At 37.1% G+C, this 18,030-nt stretch overlaps 1 protein-coding gene across 1 annotated transcript; it reads right to left on the bottom strand.

Moving 5' to 3' along the window:
- Positions 1-969: 969 nt before the first annotated feature.
- On the bottom strand, positions 970-1,919 carry LOC149177991 (uncharacterized). The gene has a single exon (XM_089423514.1). The coding sequence runs from the start codon at positions 1,835-1,837 to the stop codon at positions 1,226-1,228; it is 612 nt and encodes a 203-aa protein (XP_089279640.1). The 5' UTR covers positions 1,838-1,919; the 3' UTR covers positions 970-1,225.
- Positions 1,920-18,030: the final 16,111 nt, after the last annotated feature.

Genomic DNA, 18,030 nt, shown 5'->3' with positions numbered 1-18,030 from the left:
TGGCTTAAATGTCCCTAAATAGGGGCTAGTAAAACCACAAGCTAGTTTTGTAGTTATCTCAGGACTCACATAAACTAGCAAACAAAAAAAACATAAAAAGTAGGGGTGATCCTTGGGTGATTTTCACTACGATTTAGATGTCCATGGGTAAAAGTAATCAAATGATAGATTAACAATGCAGTAATCTCAAGACTCATAAACTAACAAACAAATATATATATATATATATACCTTTGAAGAGTCCCTGCTCAAACCACAAATTAATTGTGGAATTAATACTCACATAAGCTAACACATATATATAAATTTAACAAAATAAATATATGGAAAAAAAATTAAAATACAAAACACTAAAATTAAACTTTAATATTTATAAATAAATTTGTAAAATATAATATTTATAATAAATAATTTAATAAATACTCAAATATTGTTTTTTAAATAGTTTAAAATGTTTTTTCATTAAATATACGTTTAAGACTTCATTTTTTTTATAGTTTAAAATGCTTTCATTTTTCATTGAATATATAGGTTCAAATCTTAATTTTTTTTTACGGCTTAAGATGTTTTTTTTCTATTAGATATGGATTCATCATCTTACAAATTTGTTTTTATTCCAACACATCCAGGTTAAATTCTATAAAAATAGAAAAAATACCCGATTTTTCTTCAATATTTGCAAAACTTTTGCCGCAACTACATTTTATGAGGCAAATTTATATTTGATTCCAACACCTGGTTAAAATATATAAAAATGGAAAAAAATACCCGATTTTTCTTCAATATTTGCAAAATTTTGCCACAACTACATTGTATAAAGTTCACACCACACAATTTTTTAATTAAGTTCACAATTCAAAATTTGTGATAGATATATACCGAAACACTCCAAAAAGTAATTCTAAACAAATTCTTAATGTATGTATATATATATATATCCAGAAAGTAACATAGATACGGCATAAAAATCCTTCATGAGACACACTAATCTTACGACAGCTCAGACGAGGTTTTCATTCTAGATAGTGGCCACTGAAAATATGGATCACTTTACGAATTTGCAGATGAAACATAGACCTAACTCACCACCGAAACTTATCAAGACAGGACTTCATTACAAACTCATGATATTCAGTCAATCTTGTGCAGAACGTGATGCCGTTTTATGCTTTGTGACAGATGGTTCCTCTTCTTCCGTCGTCGTCGTCGGAGGACGATTACACGATTAGATGACATTAATCCTCCTCTTGACAGGCGTGGGGGACTCGCTTATTGTCTCCAACGCAGGCTTCCAAGATTTGACCCTCACGAATCTCATGCTTGAATCCCTCACAGCATCTGCATCTTCCACTTGTAATTCCGTCGTCAAAATATGCTTCGGTTCCGCTGTTCTTTTAGCACCGCCAATCGCTTCATTCAACTCATCTCCGCTGCTCATGGCGGTCAGTTTTCTGTCTCCAGTAAACTGGCACAGGTGGGCCAGCACGGGAAGAATTCTGTTCAGGCTCCTGTAATTCGAACCCGAATTCTGAAGAGCCGAGTCGGCTTTAAAAGCGAGGGAAGCCATGTCTGAAGGCGACAGCGAGTGGTTGAGTTTGCGCATGGGGAGAAGGAAATATAGATGCCCCAATTCTAGCTCCTCGTCTGCCGAAAGCGCTGAGATTTGACGCCCGGTTTGTAAAGCAAAGGAATGACAGACGAAATGCTGGGGATTGTCTAGCATCAGGTCTGCGGCTTTCATCGCGCTGCCGAATTCTTGGACGCTGCCATACAACGTTATGACCTTCACCACATTGGATGGAACTTTGGAAGAAACGCAGGAAACGTAATTGCCCATATTTCTAGCTATATTCGTTAAATCTGCTGCCCTAAAATCCCTTTCCTCCGAGGGTTGTTAATTCGGGTCTGATACTGAAATGGATTATATTACACGTAGAGACATAAAGTTTGCCAGATTACATTTAATGGAACGAAGAGAGTTGAAGGAAGCTGCGTTGAAATGCAAGTGATGACTGGAAGAAAAAGTATTGGAAAATATTTGTCCTTGCATCTAATAATTGCGTTGTCAGAGTCCCACGCGGTTCTTTTCTCCGCGTAAGAGGTCACAAGAGTCTCTGCAACACTCCATCCTGGAAGACCGGAGATAATCCCCTTCGTCTTTCCTGGAAATTAAGAAACTCTGTTGCAGTTTCGATGTGGCGTTGGAATCTTCCCCGTCTTTGCATTACTGTAACTATTTCTATACACATGCGAATTTGTCGGTTTTATTACATTGATTGATTTATGTGGGGGAATTGATATATGTAGGGTTTCCTTTTAGATGACGGGGGAGTCGGGTGCGCGTTGGACAGGGGAGCCGATTATAGTCGAACAGGTGTCGTTGGACAGGGGAGCCGATTACAGTCGAACAGGTGTCGGAGGCCATTTTTTTTCTCCAATCACTGTAATGACCAATCCTCAATCGCCATGGGACGCTTGCTTTCTCTCGTCGCATGCAGCTGTAGGAACGCGGGGAAGGCTTCGATTGGTGGAGCGCATGGAATCCTTCCTGGCGCTCATTGTTTATCTTCACCCATTGGTTTTTTTGGAAATGGATACATGATTGCATTTTCTAGAACTCCAGATTGCCCCTTGATTCTATCCTGATCTCAATCACGGGCTATCTGCCTCCCGCAGATTAATCTCGAATCCAGCTCTGCTTCTAATGCAACTTTTTGGACCATCTACTCACAATGTTGGTGTATTTACAGATTTTGGTTTGCTGTCTCAGCACCTACTGTATAAAAAACTATCATGGCCATCGTGCTCCTCCCCCATGAAGCGTTAATTGTGGAGGTTTATGTTTTCTCTCTTTCTCAATCTTTTTTAGAAAGGTCTGCTTCTCTCAAGAAGCGCCACTGTTGTTATGTTGATGGATCCTCATGCCTATATGCTGCGCTTTTTTGCTCATGCTGGGCTTTCTCATATTAGTGAAAATATGTTATATGCTGCCTCATAAGTCACACAACGGATCAGATGTATGTTTTCCAGCTGATTCTCATAGATTTCGATCATGTATACAGATCTTTATATTTTCTTAATATAATCTATTATGTTTTTTCTCTCTGAAAAAAAAAGGGTTTCCTTTTAGACGAAGAAGTTGAAAATTTATAGAAGATTATGTAGAAGATTATTTGTGTCGTAGGAAAGTTTATCATAATTTAATAGTCAAACCTGGGGTGAGGATAGTTGTTACTGTTGCTGTCACAGTTGTTATTATTCAAGGAAAACCATGTCACTTCCAATTACTTATTTGCTTACTTCTAAAGAAGAACCAGCTCTTAACAAGGCTGAAACAATTGTAGGGCTGATTATCATTTTAAAAGATATTTAAAAATATTAATGATAACATTTTAATAAAAAATAAATTTAAAAATTTAATAATTATAAAAAATATTTTTTATTCAAAAATTAAAATAAATTATATAGAGAAAAAATCATTAAACTATTTTTATTTTTTTACTAAAGTAATATAGATTCATCTTAATCATGGATGTAGTAAGTGCCAAGAGAGAGTAAATTTGTTGAGGTACGACTCTCTTTTAAATCACAAAACTTGAAAAAGATTTGCACCTAATGCCCAAAACTTGAAAAAGGATTTGCACCTTGAGAGATTTGATCCATTTTCATACTTGATATAGTTAAGACAACTTAAACTAGCAATTCAAATAAACAAAATTGATAGAAAAATATACCTTAACAAATGATCTGAAAGTGGAATAGGTGATTTCTGACTCTGTTTCCACAATCAAGTAAAAGAAGACTTAGGACTATGTTAACACTTTGCAAGCATGAAAAATGGGTCTTGAAACAACAGGTTTCTCATATGTCTATTCAGATCATGGATTAGTCTTCATATGTAACTTAGCATAATGGATATAAAAACACATGACCATGCATGCACTAAGAATAGCAAAACAAAGCATTTGTTGATGAAGTTCACCCCTCCTAGGCTACATCTTCGGGCCTGTCAACATGACTAGACCACTCATTTATTTCGTATCAATGGAAGACATAAAAACTTGCTACAAATACATTTGTGGCTATTACCCCTACAAGGTAATGTTCTCCTACAAATAAATTTCATAATAGCAGCAACTGAAAGCATCTCCTATAAAGATGAAAAAACTCCAACTGAAATGAGCTAAAACAAGGATATGAACACCTCAATTCCACATTGAAGTACATACACAAAACTTCATAATAAAAGAAGTTGAACCTGAGTTAAACCCTGCTGGTTACAATCGCTATAGTAGCCTTCTGAAATTGAGAATAACCCTACAAGGTCTTCTCCATGTCCAAATAGCCTCAAGAAGCTTGCAAACTCTCATTGATCCATACAACTTTAGTCTCAAACCTGAAAAATGACTCTATATATGTGCTCTAATAAGAAAAAAAATGTTACTAATGGATTTAAAACATCCAAAAACCTCTAAGAAGCCTCTTTCTAACCTCAACTTAGATAAAAACTCCAAAAGCTATGAGCTTCCCATGTTTTGTTACTAGTTGACACACAAATTTGCCAAGTCCGACCAACTCTTCCACAATTTTGCCCCATTTTTTGCTAACGAAGCAATAACTTGGCATAATTCCAGTGCAATTTTTGGGATGATTAAATTTGCCATTAACTCTTGTGCACACTGTCCTGGTCACATGGCCACTCCACATGATGTGGGGTTGGTCGCACACTTTAGCTCCCTATGAATCGACCCTTGGTCCTAGGCTTAAGGTTGCATGGCATTTAAATAAGCTTGAGGGGGTCGGGGCTAAGCCCTAGCCCCCGATCTCATCCCTGGTCGTTTTGGGCGCGGTGACCAGGGCTGGGGCTAGCCCTCGACCGCTTACCAAACCTTCGCCCCATATTAAAGGTTAAATATGATTTGGGTGGGTCCTATACACAAGGACTACTTGTCGTGTATTAGTAAGTGAGGATTTTCATTGGTGTGAGGTGCCGTGATTGAATCCCATGGAGTGCAATTTAGACTCCTAACAAAATTTTTGTGGGCCCCATGCTACCACATGTGGCCTTTGGTTGGGCCACGTGGTAGCCTATGGTTGGCCTCTCAAAAACCAATCAAATGCAACGCAATAAAAATTCGCCACTTCAGCACCAATAAAAGCTTGACAAGTGGCGAGATTCCATTGGTCTTTTTGAAACCCAGTCATGTGCCAAATAAGCAGGTCTAGTCAACATGCCACGTCAGTAGTACGGACTACTAACTGGGCAGACTTGCACAAAAGTTTCCTTATCTCCAAAAACGATTAGAACGCGGTAAATTTTTCATATGATGTTCATTTGACGCACTGTTTGCACCATTGCAATTGTGGCAACAAGCACTACGCAATGAGGCTATAAAAAAATGAATTTCCAGACAGTAAAATATTCAGCCTTTTAGGATCCATTTGGATCAACAAAGGCCAAGGCCAATTGCTTCATCTTATATATACATTGTCCCTTTTAAACCATATATAATATTCACATAGTTCACCTCAGATTTTTTATTTTTATTTTGAGTCATAATCTTCATATTAGCAAAAGTTATGTACAATATTTGCAGAGTTGTAGCAATGGCAGTGATAAACTTTATGAGACCAACTGCCCTTAATGGGATAACTAGCAGGTCACAAAGTGAGATTGAAAGTCCATAAAAGCTTAGTGATAAACAGAGTTCTGAATCAAAGTAGCAAGTTTAAACAAAGCCAAAGAGAATGGTCAATAAAGCTATGAACCAAAACAAAAAGGTTCCTGCGACAGTAGGCTTGAAAACAAAGACTATGAATCATTATGAAAGACAAAATATGCTAGTTTCTATCCTATGGAAGTCACAAAGGTATCTTGCACATTGTTGGGTGGCTCTTGAACTATGTCTTTGTTGAAATACTCTTCAACAATGGGATACCCATATGAGCTCCAGGTTTGATGAGATGATGCCTTCATGACATCCATGCTTGCTAGACCTTGCTACAGGGCATCTTAAATACGGGTATAGGGGGATTGGAGAGTTAGGTGAGGTGGAGTCATTTCCATCTTGGGAGATGGAGGAGGAGGCAGTGAGCAAGAAGGGAGGTAAAGAAAAAATAAGGAGATTAGATAGCTAATGCAAAGTTTAGCAATAATGTATGACCTAGAAATTGGTATCAATGACCTTGAGCATAACATGTTCCCTTTCTTGTTGTTGTTTCCACAAGTGCTTGACAAGGAGATTCTTAAGTGCTCATCAACCATCCCTAAGGCACATTTGTTCATTAGTTTCCAGATAGGCAATCTTGTGGCCAATGCTCAGAGGAATGTTAGGATCATAAAATGCAGAATTCGCATCATAATCAATGGCCCAAGGATATCTCCCATGACCACGATCTCCTCTTCATCGCTTGACATGACCTTGCTTTTGAACCATGGTGGAAAGGGCATAGAAGGTGGAAAGGTAGAGCATAATTATAGGGGGTGTGATTGGTTTTTTCCAATTGAGCGTGGTGAGTATGAATGAGGGACAGATAAAGGCTCATTATGTAAAATTCGAGGAGGAGGAAGTCAGATAGCTAGAAGGAGCACCACTAACAGGGGATGGGAGAGTGAAATAAATGAGGCATGTGATGAGCCCCAAAAATGGACAATTATTTGGGCTCATTCAACCTCCTAAGTTGACTTAATCCACCATTCTCATTGGTTTATTGCATGTTTTTGATTATTTTTATGTTAATAGGGTGAATTTGGTTAGTCATTATGCCAACAAGTCTAATGGGTGCTTTGTGTAGCCTTTTTGGTCCACTTGGAGACAAAATTGAAGGTCTTAATGAGCACTTGGCAGCCAAATTCGTGGGAGAACAAGCTAGAGGATTTGTAGGAAGGTGTCCCCCTCATTTATGGGCCCTTACCTCGAATTCTCCACCATCAGCTCGGAGTTCAAAGGCCACCAAATCAATGAGCACAAGGGCAGCCAAGCAAGTCAAGTAGGACTGCTGTTAACTACAAGTCTTGGGCAGCCAAGTCCCTAAATTTTAGGAAGACTGTTGGGTCCTCAAATTGTATAAATAAGATGGCTCAGGGCCTCATTTTGGTTAGCTAGTGGTTAGTCATTTCATAGTCTTGTTGTAGTCATTTTGTAATTCGATTTTTAGGCAATAGATTAGTTTTGCTGTCAGCTCATTTTCAAGTTCTCCTTGTGGACAGTTTTGATGTAACTCTTCATTCCTTGATCAATAAAGATGAATCCAGCTTTGCACCAGCTCTAATTCTCTCTTAGGAGGCTGTAGCTCTTGGGGTTGGGCCCATCTCAAGCGCCCAATACCTCCTTTGATTATCTTTATGTGTTTTTGCTGCATTCTTAGAATAAAATCTGCTATTTAGATCTAACTCTTGTTGTGTTATTTAGTTTGTTTTTTATGAGTAAAATAGCTTTTCATGCTTAGATTTAGTTGACAGGTTGTTAACAGAAAAAGCTTCAAGAAAAGGGCCATCAAACATCTATGGTTTCACCTCTCCCTTAGTGGGATCAAGAGCTGTGACTAGGATGACTTTGCTGCCCACAAAAACACTGATTTTGCTTTGCCATGCAATCACTAGTGTTTTACTTTCATGTGTAGAAGTTGGTTACAAGTTCAAACTTTCATTTGCTTATTTGCATGAGTTAAAATACATGGTTTCATTGCAGGTCACACTTCTGTTCATTCTCTTTACTAACAGCTAGCAAATTAGGTCAACGTAACTAGGTCTTTGAATTTATAAGTTTTGTTGGTTCAGATTGGAAAAACGACTTGCAGAGCACCTGTACCACTCCTTCATCTGCTTATTCTTCATCAGCACCATCCACTCCACCCTCTACTTAGAACCCTTGCTTCACGTTTGCCATTCGCTCCCAAAACCCTAATTTTTGTGCAACATTGCTTCACTCTCCCTTGAACAAATCCAATCGCTCCTTAGCCTCACCCACCAAGTCCTAGGCCTCTTCACACCCCTATTTCACCTCCATACTCGTTCCTCCACCTTTTTCCCTCCATCCATTCTCCAAAATCCTCTTTTCAGAACATCCTGTAGAAATCTCTGAACATCCTGTAGAACCCCTGCAGACTTCCTGTAGAAGCTCATAAACACGGTTTCTTGGCAGCCAAACTTTGTGAGACTCTCTGGAAGGGTGTTAGGGACCCTTTAGACCCTCTCTGAACCTTCCCAACCTTTCCCAAGTGCTTCTCCTCCTTGATCCACCTCTACATAGTGAAAAGCTAGTTAAAAGCACATGCATGATAATTCCAATAACTTAATCAAAAATACAAAAAGATGTTTTCTTCAGATAGTGATAACTTAGACACATGCATTTTACCTTCCTAGAAGTAATGGCATCTCTTCTCGTAGTTTTCATTCTCATTTTTGCATCAGTAGGACTAGTTGGTAGAATTAGGGTTTGCTAGGGTTTGTATTTCTTTTTGGCTTTCAGTTTCTTTCCGCAAGTAGATTAGCTTCCTTTGAGTTAGCTTTCATCCATCAGTTAAAAAGCTTCTTCTAAGAGCTCATAGAAGTTGGCTTGAGCCCCTAGCGGACTTGTGCCAGCTGACCAAGTGACAGCTGCGGCAAGAGCTAGTACTTGTGCATACAGCACCGTCGCTTCCAAGTTTGTTACGAACTACCGGGTTGATAAAATTAAAGAAGGGAGTTCTAGGAGTTGTAGCATTATTGCTACAATACTGGAGCCCACCAGCATGCTTGTGAGGTACGAAGGGATCATATTGTGGATTTGGCTCATTAAATTGTGCTTCATTGAGATAAATGGAGATTCATGCTAACATGAGTAATTGGAGTCTTCAGACCACCTCTTGCGATGCTTCTGAAAGAGGGAGTTAATGTGATTTGGACAACTTTTGACCAGGGAAAATTTTAAGGATGGAAATTTATCTTAAAGATTAAAAACATTGGAAAATCTCACTAGTCTCTAATATGAAAATTATAAAATATTTATTGATATATTTGTAATATTATTCGAATTTATAATGATTTTATATATAGTCTCTATATAAAGTTGCCAATTTTTAAGGTAAAATAATTTTATATTGTAAAATTTGGGTGAATAATTTTTACAAAAAATGGAAATTGGCAACTCTTTTTTGTAGAAAAATCATGGAAAATTAGCCCACCTGCAAATATTAGCCCATAAAATTTTCCATTCTTTTGACAGTTTCCACCTACATCCGAGGGGGTTTAGGTCTTTCTTATCTATGCTGATGTAGTTTGAAATCCAAGATGGGTTAGGAGGGGAGAGGAGAGACCAATCTTAGATATGGGTGTGATCTTCCACTCTTTTATTAGCTAAGAAATAGCCAAGGAATTGGATTTTCATTTGGTGTGAGTGAAGATGATTGCACCTTGATGGGAAATTGTGTGAGCCAATAGATGCATACTATGTTCCAATAAACAATAAGTGTTGCATTAGGAGGGAGGAGATCCATTGAGAACCTTGAGGGAAGCCTGAATGATGATTTTGGAATCCCTTGGGTTATCAATGGAAAGAGGTGATTAGATTGGGCTAAGCGAAGACCTTCAATCACAGTTTCAAACTTTGTTGCATTGTTTCTTCCCTGCCAAACGTAGTCCTCATAAATCTTGATGATTTGTCGAGAATGATCACAAATGACTCCTCCTATTCCATCCTTCCCAGAATTTCCCTTGGACGCCCCATCGAAGTTCAACTTGAAATGGTGTTTTGGAGGGGGTTGACATTTTTTGGATTAGGGATCAAGACTCTGGGAATGAGAAGAAATAGAGGTCCTTTGAATGACTTTGATGTTCCACCAGGGTAGAATCTCCTAATCTTTTGGATTTCCTTGGACGTATTTTTCCTCCCAACTAGAGAGGGACAATGATTCCTCTAAGTGAGAGTGGAGGAGTTTCTAGATGCATTCCAATAATTTATGCTTATCATTGAAGATCCCTTGGTTTATTTCTTATAAAATTCATAGAACATGGACATCAGAGTTAGAGTCTAGATCAAGTTGAGAAAAGCACTCTAGAAGGGATGCTTGGCCCAATTTTCATGGACTGAGTGATGTTGTCCATCCTAGAGTTGGGCATTGAAAACATTTAGATGATTTTCTCCATGGACTATTCACTAGTGAGTCGTTGTTAAAAATGTGATCTATGGTTTCCTATTGAGCATTGCACATGTAGTATTTGGATGGACCATGGATTCCTTTCTTCACAATATTATCCCATTTGCGAGTTCACCAACGAATCAAGACCCAAATGAAGGTTAAGATTTTGGGCCAAATTTTCATGGACCATAACTCTTTCCATAAAGGATCTAGGTCGATGGTTTGATTTTGGAGATGAAGATAATAAGCTTCCTTGATTTTGAAAATGCCTTGATTTTGACAACCCCATTGAAGGATGTTCAGGTCATCATTTTTTCAGATTGATCTCTTCATGAGAATGTTTCTCCATTTCTTCTCCCTGCATAGAAAATATTTTTTTTCCAGTGGTGAATTTATAAGTCTACCAACCCCTCCTAGAAGAGATGAACCAAGCTAGATTTGGTTGAGTGGAAGATTTCTTGGATGAGAGGAGTATTGAGGATGTTGCTAAGGCCTGGAAGTTGTTTCTAGGAATTGGTCCAGAAGCAAGTAGTTATGCCACTATAGATCTACTAGAAATTATGCTTTTTTATTATACCTTTATTGAGACTTGCCAAGTTCCATATGAAGGGGCCCTGAGTGTGAGTGGAGAGTTGAATGAGATATTTCTTAGCTATGTTCTTGGCATATTTTACATGCTAGAGTATGGCCAACAGTTTAGATGTGTATTTGATCCATCTCCACCATATTTTGGCTCCCATGGTATTGTTAACTATCTCTGGATCCATTAGCCCAAGCTCTCCCTTAAGCTTAGGAAGACATATGGTGTCCCATTTTAATAGAGATCATTTATGCTTCAAATCCTCTCTTCCCCCAAAAAATGATCTTTGAAGAGATATGATATATTTTAGGACCCATTTTGGAGTAGCCAGAATAGAGAAAAGGTGAGTCGGCATGGCCTGTAGGACTAATTTGATGTGGACCAATCAAATATCTATGTTTAGAGGATAGGAGGTCCAACAATTGAGTTCTCTAGTGAACCTGTCAAGAATATATCTTTGGAGGATTTTTTAATGGAAAAGTATCTGAGCAAGGCCCCGAGGTATTTGGAAGGAAGGGATGTGGAGGAGGACCCCATAGTATTTTTTATGCTTCTTTGGGTTATGGGAGGAGTATTCAAGAACAATATTTGGGATTTTTCTATGTTAACCAAGGTGCCCGAGGCTAATGAAAAGAGGTCCACAATAGATTTGATCTCCATGGTTTCTTTGATCAATGGGTGATTACAAAGAAGGGTGTCATCCACAAATTGTTGGTTGGAGAGAGAGAAATCATTGGGGTGAGCCAGGCCTTTTAGGGAACCCTTGTGAAAGGAAACCTTAATGGAGCAGCTTAATCCTTTCACCATAAGGAATTAAAAGGAAGGGGGAGAGAGGATCTCCTTATTTGATGTTGTGAGAGTGTTTGAAGTTGCCAAAAGGTGAATCATTGACCATAATAGGAAATAAAGAAGAGGTGAACAAGGACATGACCTGTCGAGTCTAGTGGGGGTTGAAGCCAAAATTGAGGAGGGTGTGCATAATGTGATTCTAGTTGAGTTTATCAATATCTTTGGACATGTCCAATTTGATGAGCATGCCACAAATGTTAAGGGTTTTAAGGGAGTGGATGTCCTTGTGAGTGATGATAATTTCATCCATGATCTAGCACGCTTCTACATATCTAGGTTGTTTAGGAGAAACGAGGAAAGGGAGAATGGTTTTGAGTTTGCTAGAAATAACTTTGGAGAGTATTTTATAAATAGTATTGCACAATGATATAGGTTTGTATTTACCCAATGTAGCTACATTATCTTTGTTTGGAATTAGAGTAGAGAAGGTGGCATTGAAGGTAGGAAGAATGCATCTATTGGATCTGGAGTCTTTTATTATTTCCAAAATTTATTTTTGACGAAATTGCCAACATTTCTTAAGGAAGATGATAGTGAAGCCATTTGATCTAAGAGCCTTGATGTTTTCCATATGATGTAGATCCTCATGGACTTCTTCCTCCTCAATGGGACATATGAGCACCTTGTTTTTTTCTTTAATTACCAGCTTGGGAATGTTGGTTGTTATTTCGTTAATGGCTTCATTGTGTTATGTCTACGGGTCAAGTCGGAGGTTGGAAAAGTGAAGAAATAATTCCAACTCGATGTCCTTCTGTTTCTCTATAATTTCACCTACTTCACTATGAAGGAAAGTGATATAGTTGTTGGATCTATGTTGTATCATTAATTTGTGGATGAAATAATTGTTCTTTTCCCCTTCTTTCAGCTAGCTAACCCTTCATTTTTATTTCCAATAGAGTCTTCTTGCTTGTAGTGATATTCAAGTTGTCTTGTTAAATTGACTTCTTTTACATTAGTTTCTTTGGTGCAACCCTGAAGGATGATTTCATGAGGGAGGTTAGCCATTTCATTCTCCAGTGCCTATTTTTCCTAAAATATGTTTCCAAATTCTTCTTGGTTCCATTTTTTTGAGAAGGAGCTTGATGTGTTCTAGGTTTTGTTGGAAGACATACATCCCTGGTCTTGTGAAGTGAGCCCTACTATGCTTCCATTCTTCCATTTTTCCTGTGAGGTTAGAATTGGAAAGCCAAAACTGTTCAAACCAGAAAGGACATTTGAGAGGCTTACTGAAAGTTCTCCATGATAGAGCGATGGCCCAGTGGTCAAATCCCATAAAGGGACAACTTACATTGGGAGTTCATGGCCTTCTATAAGTAGAGATTCAGCTATTAGGAAGTGATATAGGTGGGAGGATATTTGAGTTGATTCTCCCCTTCTGTTATTAAATGTGAAGAGACCATTGATGGTTTTCATGTCCACTAGGTTGAGATCTTTAATGAGGGTGCTGAGACCCTCTACTTCATGAGCCAAATGGTGTCAACCCCCTTTCTTTTAATGGAGGGACGTGATGACGTTGGAATCCCTATAAATGATCCATTTGTGCATGTCAACCATATTACTAAGAGAATAAATATGTTCCAATATATATATATTTGTTTTTTCTGGGACTCAAGGTCCATAGACATGTCTCATGAATCGATGTAGATTAGCACCTAGTATGTGGTAGGAAATAATGAGGAGGGAGGGGCTAGGAATAATCAACTCCAAACTAATCTAAGATGGGTTTCAAGTTATCCAAAGACCTTGAGAGGCACTTTCTACATCCACTGATAGGATTTTGGTAGATCTTCAAATCTTAGCCATGGTTTATTTGAAGGATGGGCTGGCGCATTTTAATTTTTGGATAAACAAGATTGCTGGGAGAGCTTGTTGAATATTATGATGTAGGATCCTATGCTTAGATCAAGTATTCATACCCCTAAAATTCCATGATGTTATCTTCATGATTAAACTAAGGCTTGGAATGAGTAAATCTCATAGATCTACTTCTATTGACCTGAATCAACTAGTTTCCTTCTTAGGACGTCAAAGCATTGCAGAGTAGATTTCCTACCTCTCCTCTTGAAATATCTAATGCTTTTATTTCCATATTTTGTTATGACGGCTTGAACACCAAGTTGCAGGTTTTCTTTGACTCTTTGAAGGGTCACTTCCAGGAGGTTTATCTGCATAGGTGGGATTTTATTGATTGTGTTTTATTGGTATACATCTTCAATTCATATGACATCCAACCCTTCCATTTCCATGAAGTCCTCTTATTCGCCCATTTAAGTGTCATATTCTAGTTGAGTGTTGATTGGTTCCTTCACGGAAGTGGTTTTTGTCTCCATATGTGATTTTCATTTTCTTTCATTGTTGTGGTACTCACTTGTCTTTATAGATATATTTAGTAGGATTTTTTATCAACTATTGAGGTTCCTCTAGAATATATCCAAATATTTTGAAGTCGTTACTGGTGGTTTACAACTTGGAAGTTGTGGAAGGGATGGATTTTCTATTGTGCCACTTCTTGTTTTGGATTCTAGTGAATCCCTCTATATCCTCTAACTTGTCATCCTCAATATCTTATTTCGTCTCATTCATGGGGTAGTCTCTAAAGAGATTCATGTGTTGATGACCTTTTGTCCAACAAAATGGAACATTTTTGTAGTCTAGGGTCTATAATTGGTCTCTATCCTCTAATTGAAGGGCCATGGCTTTTGGGAGGTAGCCCACAATATTCAGATAAATGTAGATCCTTTCATATGATGTGTAGAAACTCTTCTTGGTTTTCTTTGAGAGATAAACAATTTTACCAAATTTGTTTCCTATTTCTTGAAGAGTCTCATGATCCTAGTATCATATGGTAGGGAATACATATGGATCTAGATAGGAGCAGAGGAGAATTCATCCCTATTTGGATTGAATATAGTTGTCTATTTGTGCATGTATAAGTTTGTTGATTTGAAGAAGTATCGGCATCCTTCCATTACTTCCTTCAAGTATTCCTATCATGAGAAGATCATGGTGAAGATTCCATTTAATCCAAGCTTGACATTGTAGTAGTGGGCTTTAGGCTTCAGGTGCTAAGCTATCCAATGTAGGAGGGACTTTTTTGTTGGAAATATCCTAATGAATTTACATATTAGGGTGTGATATTCCATGTGTTGGATGTTGTCATTCAGTCTGGTTGTCTGGATATGAAAACATGAGATCATTGTTGACTTATCTTTTTATGTATTGGTTTGAATATACATTAGGATATCAGGATGTTGCCTGTTCATGTTGTCAACAAGCATAGAGGACATGACATAACTAGTTTTGGAATTATTCAAATCCGAGTCTACAAAGGAGGTAGACTTTGGTGATTGATGGTGTTTCCCATTGGTAGATGCGTCAGGTCCAAGAAGAGGGTTGGAGGGGCCACCACCTCTTCTCCCTCCTTGTATAACCATTGGGGAGCTAGAGACCAAGGGATGAGTAGGGGAAGCGGTTCAAAAAATATTTCATGGTAGAGGAGGTAATAGGAAGTTGTGTAGGGTTATAGGGTAGGACATATTATGAACTACCTTATTCACCTTGAAATATTTTACTTAATATGGCCATTTTGAAATATTTTTTTTATTGATCACAGTGGTTGAATTCATTTTTTTTCTTATTAATATATTTTTACATAGATATCAATATCACCTAGCCCGACATATTGAAATTTTTTATTTATGACCTCTATTAATAATAATAATAATAATAATAATAATAATAATAATAATAATTATTATTATTATTATTATTAATACTATTATTATTATTATTATTATTATTATTATTATTATTAAATGTTACATATTAATTTTATATTAAGAATTAAACTAATTATGCGTCTCGCTCTTATTATGAAGGAATCATTTTTTTAACTTAAAATTACATCTTCTCCTTGAGCATTGAAATGGTTAATATTATTATTATTTACATTTCCTTTTCATAAATACACATATATAAAGTTGATATTGAAATAAATTAGTTGAACTGAATATTCCAATGGTTTGTTTAAATTATGCAATAAAACATTTTAAAGTGTAAGCAACATCTTTCTCATTTTAAGAAGTGAACACACACACACACACACACACAAACAAACACATTTTCTCTATCTCTAAATTTGGTATATCTAGATATTTTTTTTATGCAAGTGAATGTAATATCAACAACAAATCTAGCAAACAATATGAGATTATTAATGTTTTATAATGCACTTAAATAAAACATTAATAACTGACATTGTTATTTTTAATGTAAATAATATTTATTTAGGATATAGATTAATTCGAGGTCGAGCATGGAAGGAATTACACATATTCTACACACACTAGGCTATAGAATCCAATCCCTCTTGTTGCAATAAAACCATCCTAGATTCATCTTAACTCCAGATCTATCAAGCACAGCAAGGATCAAGTCTCTCGAGGTACAAACACCTTTTCTGAGTGCAAACTTTAGGATAGGTTTGCACCTCAAGAAATTTGATCCCTCTTGAAGCTTGATAGATCCAGAATTACGATGAATCTAGGTTGATTTCATTATTAATAATTAATAATCATAATAATGAACTTTTGTTTAACTTTTAAATCTTTTAATGTAATTTCACTGAGTCAAGGGGTTTTAATTAATAAGAAGATTTAATAATTTATTTATTTATTTTTATGTAATTCGACTGGGTAAAATTATTTAGATAACATAGCATAACAAAACATTACAACATCACTTCCATACTGGGTTAGAGAGTGTCTCTCTACATAAAAAATGCAATAAAATAAAACTAGCAATTGTGCCATATGTTGCAAAGGAAACGCCATAAGTCAATAACATATGGATAAAGAGCATAGATGAAGACAAATGTGATATGCTACAATTTGAGTGAGAGAAATATTAATATTATTCATTAAGGTCTTCAAATCCAATGTTAAACAACAACCATTTGTTGCAATGTATGTGTTATGATACCTCAATATGCCATAATAGGGATTTTCTGAGTTGGATTGTCTATTAACAACCATGGATATGGAAATGGTTAGCTCACTAGAATAGATCTTAAAAATTCTACTACTATAATCAAGCTATGCTCGACTCACTGAGCATTAGAAAAATTTCAAATCACGACATAGATCCCATGAAATGAATATGGAACTACAATGGAAAAGTCACATAATGCAACACAATGCAAACACTATTTACCCTAGAGAAGCCAGATGTGGGTAAAATCTCCAATAACATGAAGGATTGTATATTACAAGTTCTTCTTAATAAATAGTGAAGGAAAAAATAGAACAAGGAAATGGTTGAAGATATCTAGGCATATAGAGGCATGAATGAAAAAAAGTATCCATGACATTTTTTATTTCAGCTACATATCTTTAAAACACATAAGCATTGTTGGTTAGCAGAGGCCCCGCGTAATGGTTTTGGGGTTTAAAGCCTAGAAGTTAGGGTAATAATCTTGTAAATCTTCGAAATGCGCAGAGCGCGATATGTAATAGGTCGAGTCAACGGGTTTTCCACCCAAAAATAATATAGAATAATAGGAAGTAGGTCGGTTTGCCCATGGTACGTGGACCATGGGAATGTACAAATAAAGCGAGGCTTTAAGGGTAGAAGGCAGTTTTTTTCTTCTGGACTAGATCTGATGTATGAGGGGTTGGTGAAAGTAATCAGAGTTCTACATCTGTAAGTTCGAGTCAAGGGTGTTAGTGGGTAGAAAGAGGCTCCGCAACTGTGTGCGCGGAGGCCTGATAGAGTTAGCAACTATGTGCGCGGACCCCTGTAGCTATGTGCGTAGGGCAGAAGGAAGATTGTACTAGAAAGAAGATATTAATAAAGATAAGTTGTTTCTGAAACATCACGAATCTATTGTGTTTTGTATTATGCATCTATTATATGAGTTTATATCTTTTTACAATTGTACACACTGGGTTTTATTTTTAAATGTTTGCTTAAAGACTGTAACAAAAAGAGAGGATCTGTAATAATTTCATTAATAAGAAAGTACACCTGCGCGGATGCCCGATAATAGTACAGAGTAGCACAAGGCCACAAAGTTGTTCACAACCCCTCCAAACCACATCAAGACATCCCAAGAGTGTGGAAACCTAGTTCTAGCACCATCCCCTACTACCTCAGGTGAGACCTCAGTCCACGCTACATGGGCTGTTGCCGAAATGGCCTATAACTACAGGATTTGTTTGGCTAATAAATCTTCCAACTCAGGTCAGGGCCCATTAAGCTAACAAATGGTTCCATTGTCGGGACTGGGATCTGCCTAAGGGATGGTTGATGTTGGGAGTTTGGAACCCTATGAAGAAAGAGATTGAAAATTGATTGGATCAGAAGTGGTACGAGTTCGTAGGTGACCTTACCACACCTGCGCGCAAACCAGAAGTTTAGCATGGTGAACACAATCAAGTTGCCCGTATTCAAAGGAGCAGGAAGTGAAGATCCAGAACTGTTTT

The sequence above is a fragment of the Pinus tabuliformis genome, chromosome 4_1 (assembly GCF_031772625.1).
Source record: "Pinus tabuliformis cultivar Carrire ecotype Pingquan chromosome 4_1, CPIR1, whole genome shotgun sequence".
Classification (NCBI taxonomy): Eukaryota; Viridiplantae; Streptophyta; class Pinopsida; order Pinales; family Pinaceae; genus Pinus; species Pinus tabuliformis.
The sequence above is the reverse complement of the archived record's forward strand: the minus strand, read 5'-3'. Positions and strand labels throughout refer to the sequence as shown.